At 43.5% G+C, this 11,334-nt stretch overlaps 1 protein-coding gene across 4 annotated transcripts in view; it reads left to right on the top strand.

Moving 5' to 3' along the window:
- The window catches only part of MYO3A (myosin IIIA), a 310,475-nt gene that overhangs the window by 256,288 nt on the left and 42,853 nt on the right, over positions 1 to 11,334 (top strand). For all 4 annotated transcript variants that reach the window (XM_019508276.1, XM_019508274.1, XM_019508275.1 and 1 more), the window contains 3 exons: positions 900 to 1,023; positions 3,476 to 4,436; positions 6,869 to 7,007. In XM_019508276.1, the coding sequence (XP_019363821.1) occupies positions 900 to 1,023; positions 3,476 to 4,436; positions 6,869 to 7,007 (1,224 nt within the window). The remainder of the gene's footprint in view (positions 1 to 899; positions 1,024 to 3,475; positions 4,437 to 6,868; positions 7,008 to 11,334) is intronic.

Here is an 11,334-nt window from a genome sequence, read left to right as displayed (position 1 = left end):
ATCTTGGAGTCAATGATGACTCCAAGATCCTTTTCCACTTCTGTACTGACAAGAAGGGAGTTCCCCAACCTGTAGGTATGATGCCGGTTGTTCCTCCCCAGGTGCATGACTTTGCACTTGTTGGTGTTGAATCCCATCCTGTTCTTGTCCGCCCACCCTTGTAACCTGTCTAGGTCCAATTGTAGCCTATTCCTCCCTTCTAGCATGCCCACATCCCCCCACATCTTAGTGTCATCAGCAAATTTGAACAGGGTGCTATTTACCCCCTCATCCAAGTCACTGATGAAGATGTTGAACAGTTAACCAGTCCTAGGTTGCAGGAGTGAGCAACCTATGGTCCACAGCTCAGATGCAGCCACCATGATCCAGATCACTGCCTCCAAAGCCAGGACAGTAGCAGAGGGAATTGGTAGCAGCCAGATCATGTCACAAGTGGCAGCCCACCCCAGAAGCCACATGAATTGGGCCCACTGCTGCTAAAAGCCCCTGGACCTCTGCTGTAGTGGCTAACACTCACCTGCACTGTTTCAGGTGCAAGGTAAAGTACCTCAGACACAGCAGAGACATGAACTTTGGTGTACTTCATTTGAGATGGTTGCTCCAATATTCAGGTTATTGACTGTTTCTGGGTCTTGCATACTCACACTACCCTCCCTCTTCCCCCTTGGAAAGCTTAAATCTAGGTTTCAGGCTGACACAGAATGGAAATATTTTTGAAAGCTCAGAAAATTTTACAGAACAGAAAATCTGAGTTGAAAACATTCTTGCCCCTTTGTGCATATTTCCTATTCTTGCCCCTTTGTGTATGCTTTCCTGCTGCTATGTTAAACTATGTGGTGTTAGTTTAGAATCCAGCCTGTCTGTTGTCTGAGGTTTTATTCTACTGTGATTTCTATCAGTTGCAAGAGGATACTTAATCAGGAAGAAAAGGAAAGAACAGACCGATGCAATTAACAAAGCAGCAACAACAATTCAATCTCACTACAAGGGATACAGGGAGAGGAAGAGCTTTGAAAGAAAGAGGTAGTGATCTTTTCCTTCTATTTTATCACCAAGTGCCACTGCTTTAGTAATCACAGTATCAGTTAGCACCTATATAATCTGAAAGTGAAGCAGAATTTCATGTGTGGTATATTTGGTTGTTTCATAAACAGCAGTAAAATTTTTCCTCAAGTTTTGTGAGCTCAGGAAGAAAAGACAAACTTGGGATTAAAAAAATAATTGGCAGTATTTCACTTCCTTGTAGTTTTAATATAATCAGGTGTCATTGATATATATTAATCTATGTTTGGAGTAGCATTCCAGGAGATATTTCTCTAAGTAATTACATTTACATATAGTTGATAAAAGTAACATCAGAAAGAAATCAATAATCAAAAACACTGAAACTCCCACTCCCCCCCACGCAGAGTAAAATGAACACAATGGTGAAGCACAGTGGGTTTGGGTTCAGAATGATTTCCTGATGTGTGGTGGTTGTTCTGTGCCTGTTCAGTAAAATTGACCAATTATGATCTCATCATCTGAAATACTCCTGGGAAATCCTGTTTTTTCTTTCTTAAATGTGAGCCTAGTTTTGTTTTGGATTTTGGTTTTTTGTTTGTTGGGGGGGGTTGTTTGGTTTGGTTTGGTTTGGGGGGGGCGGGGTTGTGATGCATGGTTGGGAGTAAGCCTAGAGAGATGTAGTGCTAGAAAGGAAGGTTTAGAAACTTTCTCATGGAAGGAAACTCCAGAGGTCACAGACAGCAATGATGTGGATGGATAAAATATAAGGATAACGTAGTGTTAGTATGCCACATTGTGGAACAGGAAAATGACATTTAGTTTCCTGTGTGACTTCAGCTGCATTACTTAGGGCCAGATTCCTTTTCACCTCTCAGGTACTTTGGGGCACTCAGATGCCTGAGGATGGAAACAGACATCACCTTTTGTCATCTTTGTGCTACCAACAACTAACCACCAACTAAACAGAAGTCCTTGTTGCACTAAAAATGCCCAGAACTTGTGACCATGACAAGGTGGTATCAATTTTTGCCACTATTTTGTGGCAGATGTCTGTTTGCTTTGTGGCATGAAAGTTCAGGCAGCCCAGATCTATCAACTTCTCCAGCTGTCCTAGGCAGCTGCTCCAGGGGGCTTGAGGATCCTGATCACCCCAGGAATTTCCACACAGGATTGGGCCCGTCATTCCATGGGAAACACTTGCCTGGCTTCCCCACCTTCCAGAGACATTCCCCAGATATCTCAGGGACACATCTCTGTAAGAGGGAAAAACTGGCCAGGGACTCCCAAGGCTTCAGGGGTCTAATTGTGTGGGGGAAGTCCCAGGGCATGCAGGACTGGGCCCCTCAAGCTCTGGGAGAATGTGTTACCCATTGTTCCCAGCATCACTGGGTAGAGCAACAAGCAATGTGTTTCACCCAATAAAGCGAATCAACTGTGCTGGGACATGTCCTGATCCAGTTGATCTGCTTCATATAGTAAAGCCTATTTCTAGCCTAAGTGCAATACTATTCCACCTTCTTTAAGTCCCTGCAAAACTGTTAATACAGAAGTGGATGGGTTCTTTCCTTCCTCCCTGCTTTTTATGACCCCACCTTAAGGGTAACAAGTTAGTGTGTTACAAAAGAGATGCATGTTTGGATTTTCAAGGACTTGAGCCAAGTGGAATAGAATTGCACGTAGGTGCCAAAGTCCATTGACACCCCTGATAGGTAGAATAGGATCCGACAATTAGTATCTCTCTGTCTCACTTCTCTGTCTTTAAAATAGAGGTAATCTCACTTACTGTGCCACAGATGTGTTTTGAGTATAAATGTGTTAAAGGTTCCAAAATGCTCAGGCACTTGGGAATAAGTACCATATGAAATAGAAGGAAGTCATGGAAGGTGTCCAGGAGGTTTTTCAGGTGGCAGGTGGGGAGAGGAGCGTGAAAGACATTGGGATTGAAGCTTAGCTAATAGTGAGAAAAGAAGCCCAGGAAATGTGCCAGTTACTTCCCCGGTGTCAAGAAATATATTCATTGTTAAGCTTTATAGCCTGGCTTCAGGTCCACAAGGTTTCTTTTTTGGCATTGCCACCTGAAACCAGGTAGCTTCTCTGTTTGAGGATGTGTTTTGGGCTATATAAATATGGCTGTTTTTGCAAGCTCCTGGAAAATGCCTGCCTTTATATGTTCTCTAGATTTTCAGTGTATTGTTCCCTATCAACTTTATCACTGGCCCTTTTATGCATAGATTACTATCCCCATTGCCTTCAAGAAGTTTGATAGAGATATTCTTCCTGACTATGAATATCACTGGTATTCAGAAAATATATATATTCATTACTTCTCCTTAATGTGCTCTATGCAGTTGCCCAGTTTTCCCTTCCTGATGTATTAAATTATGGTTTAGTACACAAATGTTGCTACAGGAAGTTGGAAGGTAGCACTACCTGTCTGCTATATTTCCCAAATGCAACATGTCTCATGCAGGGAATCATTTGTGAAGAAGGAAAAAACTGAAAATAAAGGCTCCATTACTGTAATGGAAGAAGATGAGCAACCTCAAGGCGATGAAGAAAACCCTGCTGGGATGAAGAGTACTTCTTCTCAGACTGAAGAGGAGGCAGCTGTCATTGTACAGAGCAATTACCCAAGCTACAGAGGGAATAAAAACCTAAAGGAACAAAGCAAAAAAATGTCAGAGCAAGAGCTATCTCCGGCAGAAAACCTCAAGCCAGAAGTAAAGCCAGATGAAAATGTAGCACAGGAGGCTGAGGCTGAGAGAGGCAAAAAAGATAAGGCTGCTACTGTCATTCAGAGCAGGTACCGTGGACACCTGGACAGAAAGAACCTAGAGAATAAAAGGAAAATGCCTCCAAGAGGTGATGATGCTTCTGACAAACAAAACCTTCCAGAGCAGAATCTCAGCAACAATAAAAACCAGAACTCTTTGAAACAGCCACCTAGCAAAACATCTTTCAAAATCGCAACCAAACCTGGCCTCCAAGAGCAGGCTACTGAGAAAACAGTCAGTACAGATGACCAAAATCAAGTGTCCATGGTTGTCCAAAATGAACGTGAGAGTCACCTGGAGACAAACCATCAGAAACACAAAGGAATAGTGCCTGTTGAAAGTAAAGGCAGTATACAAAAAGACTCAATAAGTTGTTCACATAAGCAAGTCAAGTTGGAAAAACAAAGTTCAGAAGATCAAGAGAAGGCAGCAATGGTAATTCAGAGTAATTATCGGGGTTACAAAAGAAGAGGGGAACTCAGGAAAGAGGGCAAATTACCATGCAGAAATCAAGAGAGAGGCACAAAGAAGCCATTAGCAACAGCAGTACATTTTCAAAACCATGAAAGAGAATGTTCTCATTTGGCTGATGACCATAAGACTCTCAGGGAAGGCTCACAGAAAGAGGCCTGTGATTTGGCAACCTTTTCAAGACAGGTAAGCTTATAATGTTAGCTATATTAAGAGCAGTGCATTAGAAGAAAGCACACTGAAAATGAATGTGATGAATCACACTCCTTTAACATGCAAAGCACTGAAATTAACTGTAGGAAAGGTGCACTGTAAAACTGGGTGCAGCAGAGGCACCAAGTGTTAATCTGTTTTCCTTAAACTGTGTCAAAATCTGTCCTTGTCCCAAGCCCTGGATTTCTAGATGGTCTTTAGTGCACAGAAGTCCCCTCCACAAATGTTTCCAGTCCATTAGCTGGGCAGGGGACAATTCCTTTTCACAACATTGTTCAGGTTTAAACATACACCTTCAAGAGCAAATGGGATGCTTATCTTGCTAGGATCCTATGACCCCAGCTGACTTCCTGCCCTTTGGGCAGGGGGCTGGACTTAATGATCTTCTGAGGTCCCTCCCAGCCCAAATGTCTATGAAATCTATGAAATATAATTTTGTCTTGCACTGAAATAAAAATGAAATAACCAGTGAAACTGGCAAACATTTATACAAAGTGGAATTGTGTTGAAATGTCCATTTTTTAAAACAAAAAAGACAAAAAGGTCAGGTTATCCCTCACACGGTCTGGCAAAAGGTAGGGGAGGATGGCACCTGAGAAACTACCTGGTTCAGAGAGACAAGAGTTTTCATAGGCAACAGCACTGTGGCGAAGAGGGGTGGGGAGGAGATGCGAGCAGGCTATCAGCCCTGGACACCAACTTAGAGGTAGTGCCAGTATGGCTCCCTCTCCCCAGGAGTGCTTGCCATGATAGGTGCATCCCCATACCTCATAGTGAATCTGTGGGACAAGGGAGTGAGCAAGGCAAGGGGAATATCAACCCCATCCCCAGGAGACTTTGCCATGGGTGGCACAACCCTGCTCCCAGAAGCCTGTCTGGGGGGAGGGGGAGTTAGGGAGCCCCGACCACGAGGCTGCTGCACCAATGTGCAATGAGCCTATCCCTTAGCTGCGCAGCCTTAGCCCCTGATGCTGCAGCAAGAGCGGTAGCTGTAGCACCTGTGGCCCAAATGCTTCCAGGTAGAAGCAACCAGAACCCAGCCTCCTTCCCTCAACACTTCCCACCCCTCAAGCTTCCCCTTGAAAACTTTGTCAGAATTGATACATCTCCACAATACACTCCAGCCTCAATGAAACAACTTATTTCATGACAAATGCATTTGGCTGAAAATGTTCCAGCCAGCTCCAGTGCATATATTATAGGGAAATTCCTGTCCTAATTAATTCAATAGCAAAACTCCCAATGATTTCAGTGAGACTGAGATTTCCCTCTTTAAATATGTAAGGTATTTTAATATATGTTTTATAAAAGTTATAATGTTGCCTGTAAGTTAAATGAGCTTGCAGGGATAGGGAGGGGAGGAGGGTTTTTAACCTATTGCATCAGTTCTAACCTAATGGTTTAACCCAGCAGTTTTAACCTAATGCAGGAACAGCAGGTACATTGAGTGTTTTGTTGAAATGCTGGCCAAACTGTTTGGCCAATTTACCAAACTAGGATCTTGAGTCAGCAAAATAGGGAAGCACTGATAAGTATAAGAGTGCCATGTCTAACTCAGTGGCCGTTATTCACATGCCTAAATTTATTTTGCTGAGCAAAGTTATAGCCATGGGCAGGTCTAGAACTTTGGAAAGGGGAGTGCAGATGGGAAGGTGTATCATCACATATAAAACACCACATTTTTGTCCAGTTAAAAATAAACTAGAAGCATTATTGATATGCTAGGGAACGTGGTATTCAGTTTAAGATTGAAGCAAAAACAAATATAAATTAATTGGAATGAGCTAAAAACAGTCTGTCAGGCTGTGAAACAGGAGCTTCTTTAGCAGGAGCAGCTAAGAGACAGCAACATTTCAGAACAAAGGCTAGCTTGATTGGTGGAATATCAAGACCATTAAAAAGAAGGCAGGGTCAGTGACACCTGAAGAATGAAGAGTTTAGAAGGGATCGGGTAGACTATTAAAAAGCCATGAAGTCAGTTGACTCCCTCAGCACTGCCTGACTAGAAATGCTGCTGCAGTTGGTTTTAAACTTTGGGTGGAGCAGGAACCAAAGGGGGATGCAAGTGCACCAGTGCACCCTCCCTAGATCCACCCCTGGTTATAGGACCCATTTGTACAAGCTGCTCTGTACCAACTGACTTCAGCAGGGCTTCATCTACTCACAGGTGGAAGACTGCACAGAGCAGCTTGCAGAATCAAGTTGCTGATTGATCTTACCAATGTGGTACTTCATACATTGCTGTGATGGGATTATTTCATATTTTCACAAAGCAGCAGCATAGTGCATAGGAGCAGTTTCTCTTGCCTCTGTTTGTCTTATGGTTCCATCTGCAATTTTTAACCTTTGTTTTTATCTTGAAGCATAGAAATAAATCTCTCTCTATATATATATATTTTTTTTAGATATCAAAATTATCTGAAGACTATATAGCACTGCAACAAAAACTGAATGAAATGATTTTGTCGCATCAGCTGAGGCCTGTGGTTATATCCAAAGAAAAGCAAACAAATGGTCGACTTTCTCCTCACATGTGTCAATCAGGTAATCTTCAGCCTTGTTGTTTGTCAGGAGCAAATGTTGCATCCACAGAGGGATTCCCTGGCAGTGTTTTATATTTCTAGTTTTTTTAGGTCATTGGGTCTCACCTCATGAACACATCCAATGATTGCAATAACCCTTCAGGTCACAGCATCACACTGGGAGCTCATGTTGATTTACTTGTCCCCATATAACCCTTATATTCTAAAGTCAGTGCTTCTCAGGATGCAGAGCCTCCTTTTGGCAGGTCTGCCTGCAGCCCTTGTTTCTAGCTACATAGCTTTGCCTTTGGCAGCGTTAAAACTCATTTTGTTTGAAGTGGCCTTGGTTACTAAGCAATCCAGCTCACTTTGTATGACTGCCATGTCCTGTTTGTCTTGCTGCCAATCTTTGTGTCACCTCCAGATTTCATCAGCAGTGATTATATATTTGTTCCAGAACAGTGATGAACATCTTGAGTATTATTAGGCTCAGGACCATTCCTGCAGAACCCCACTAGAAACACCTCTATTCAATGATGATACTTCATTGGGTATCATTTCTTTATATCTGTCATTCAGTCCATACCTAATCCATTCAGCATCTGCTGTGCTGGCATTGCATGAGACTATGTGGGCTTTAAATCAACCACCTAAGGATATTGCAGCTACATAGGCTGTAGACAAACGTTCAGTGGTTGCACTATAAAGTGCTTCAGCACTCTGTAACACTACAGAAATATAGTGCTCTAAGAGTGTACACATGTGCACAGTCCCCTGGCTGGAGGATGACAAAAATCACATCAAAGGCACACTCTCCAACCTGGGGTCAACAGGAGATAGCTGTTTTGCTCCCCGCCAAGCACTTTGAGAGCCAGTCAGTAAGCCTGATCACTTACAGCAGGGATATCCAACTGGTGGCCACAGGCCACATGAGGACTGCAAGGGCTCAATCCCCTGGGCTCCTCCCAGCTACCTCCCAGAGGTAGCAGCAGCCAGGATCTCTGAGCTGTCCCTCCACCTTCTGCTTCTGCACCTGTCCCAGGGAGTGGCATGGTGTGTGTGCCCACAGCTAGTGAGTTGGTCTGTGTCTTTGTGTACAGTGGAGCAGCTGCCTGCACATGATCTGCAATGGTGGGGGAGCCACCCACAGGGGAGCCCTCAGCTTGTACTATTGCAGCCCTTGTAGTGTGTGGCCCCCTCCCTATGCAGACTATGTGGGATTCAGCCTCTGGCCACTGTGAAGCTGGACACCCTGACTTACAGGCTGCACTCTCCAGTGGGCTGTCAGTGAGCAGCAGCTCTTCCTGGCATTTCTGTGGTGGCCATGGCAGCTGTTCCCACTGCCATTACCAGAGCAGGAAGAGCTGCCACAGTCCCTGCAGGAAGAGCACCTCTAGTGTTCTCATGACAGTGTGGGAGTGAGAAGGTCTGCCACAGGAACAAGGGCTCATGCTGGTACTCTTTTAGCAGCAGTGGTGGCAGCAGCAGTGGACCTATTCCCATCACTGCCGCTAGAGCACTGGTAGTAGTGGAAGCCCCTGTTCCCATTAGCACCACTACTACAAGAGCAGCAGCAAACAAGGGTATGTGTTGTGCTAAAAATGTAATGTCTGTCCACGGAACAGTTGTGTTTGCCAAAATGTATTTTCCTTAAAACTGTTGACTGACATTAATACTGTTCCTCCCTTTTTATACTTCATTAGTTGAATCCATTGTTATAGTTGCATTGTTACTGGTGCAGTTACGTTGTGACAAGTAGAGGTTAAGGAAGTAAGTGAGAAGATCTTCTGTTATGCTCTGTCCCACATGGACATATGCATGAGGAGCTATCAGAAAAAAAAAACCCTCTGTTTTTTCAGATTGCCTGGCCTAATGGGAGAATTTCCAATCCTTCCAGCACATCAAAGGCTTAGGACATAGTCCAGACTTAAAATTTATCCCTCGTTGTTCAAAGCATGGTATACTATTTCCACTGATCTGTATTTGTATCATGATCCATTTACACACATCCTCCATATAAAGAGGGTATTAAGTACATGCACTTTACCTCCACCCTTCCCACTGCCCTAGTGATGTAAAAGCATGCTGGTGTACTTGAGAGCCAAACCCCGTAAGTGTTAAGGCAACTCTGTAAATCCCCTGCTATCTACTGCAGCACACTTCAGAGACTGAAGCTTTCAAGAGAAAACAAACCTAAAATGGAAAAGTCCATGCCAGGAGTTTGGGAGCTTCTTTCATTCTAGACATACTGGCATTAATGATTAGTAGGTTTATGCTGAATTCATGATTAAATTTTACTCAGTTTTGACAGTATGAGGCTAATTCCTTAACTGATATAGAATTAAAGGCTTCATCATTGGAAGGCAGGAATTGGTCCTCCACTGAAAGACGGGATCAGGAAAAGGAAGAAAACGAGATTCGTTTTGCTAGTCAGAAAATGATCTTATCAGCTAAAAGTGATAACTCAGATGGAAACACACCTACATGTTCCTGCCATTCAGTCATGCTGGTCTAAATCTAGAATAACTCCACTGCAACCAATAGAATTAGGTTATTGTTCATATGGTAGAGATCCAGTTGGAGGTTTTCAGAGACACAAAAGGAAGCTAGGCACCCAACTGATTAAATAAAGTAAATGGGTGTAAGGCATTTTACTCTCTTTCATATTCTTGAAAATTTTCCCTTAACTTACCAGTATCTCTCTCTCTACAATGCCACAGTCTAGGCTTTATCCACTCTTTCCTTTTAAATGCCATGTTTTTTTCTGTGGTAACCCTGATAAAAAGTGTTACAGCGCATCATTTTGAACATGGAGATAAAGAATGTCATACACTCCTCTGAGCCAAATCCTGGTGCCATTTAAAACAATGGTGAAACTCTCATTTAATTACATTGCAACCAGGATGTTGCCCTTTCTTGAATAAAATGGAATCCATTTTTCACAAAGAAAAGCACATGTGGTTTTAAACAAAAGGAGGATTTATTTCCTTTATATTCTCTCCAGACAAATATGTGCACCTGTGACATGGCAGTACTTGATTCTTTTGTGCACCAAATGCAGTTATGAGAAAAATAACATCTGAGAATTCTGATACACACAAAAAGCCTTGCTTTTATCTTGTTAAATAAAAGGCAAAAAAGAAAACTGGGGTTAATTGCCCGTTGGAAAAATGTCACCTATAATAATGCTTTCATGATTTCAAGCATTCATTACACAGCAAAAGGCCCTGCATATTCATCTTCAGAAACATAAAATGTTCTTATTTCTTGCTTTTTTCAAGAATGCTTATATAGATTCTTTGGGATCATTCGTAATCTAAAGAAAAATGTTTGTAATTTTGATTACATTGCTAACAACATCACCTAGGCAAATTAGTGCAATATTTGAGGGATAAGTGGGTGCATCCCTAGAAAAAAATATGCAATGAAGGACACAACTTTATTAAGAAGATATAACCAAGCATGAAGTTATGCAAGTGCATATAAAAGGGCAGCTATAGCTTTTCTCATGACTTCAAACCTCTACCTTCAGTTTCAAGCCAAATTAATTCTTTCAACCTACTCATTTCTGGCCAGCTGTAAGGCTAATAAATTAGTTAATACTCTACTTCCTTAAGGAAAACCACCAAGCCAAACCCCATTGTGACGGGGGGCAATCTCCCAGGCCCAGTCACGGTATTGGCATACCCGCCTGTCTAGGGCAGTCTGCCCAGTCTCACCTCCCACACCATTGACATAATGAAAAATGGTTGCAATAAAGCGGGATACTGCCCATTTAAGCCCCCGATGCCTAGGGGTTTACACGTGACTCCGACCTCCTATTATGTCCCATGCCTTGCAGACGTCTCCTTTTCAGTTACTTTCAACTCCAACTCGTGGCCGGGCCAAACTGAGGCCCCTGCTTAGCCTCATACATTTACCCTTTCTCTCTACCCTAATGGACCTCATTCACACCACCCACTCTTACTGGGCCTCTTACACACTGCCCCACACTCAACCTGCCCTGCTTCCTTGAGCGACTCCCATAGGCCATTGCATTTGCCTACTCGCATGCCTTGGCTGGCCAGCACGCAGCCTCTCGGGCCTTCTCGTGACCTTCATCCAAACAGTAACCAGTCAATTCACCTTGCCCTGGATGGAGTTCTGACCCGAAGCCCCTCATCAGGTGACTCATTACTCTCTCTCCCTCGCTAGGGCCAATTACTCGGCCTCAGGCCCACTTGCAGCCTCAGGTGTCCGAAGACTTACCTGGGCCTAGCTGCCCCCTCTCTGGGGCCTCAACACAGACCCCACTCTCTGGGACCCACACTCTGCCCCTATGCTGGGGCCTTGGAGTATTACACCCCCAG

Source organism: Gavialis gangeticus, unplaced genomic scaffold (genome assembly GCF_001723915.1).
Source record: "Gavialis gangeticus isolate Ggan-Ray unplaced genomic scaffold, GavGan_comp1, whole genome shotgun sequence".
In the NCBI taxonomy this organism is placed as follows: domain Eukaryota; kingdom Metazoa; phylum Chordata; order Crocodylia; family Gavialidae; genus Gavialis; species Gavialis gangeticus.
This window is presented reverse-complemented; position numbering and strand designations above follow the sequence as displayed.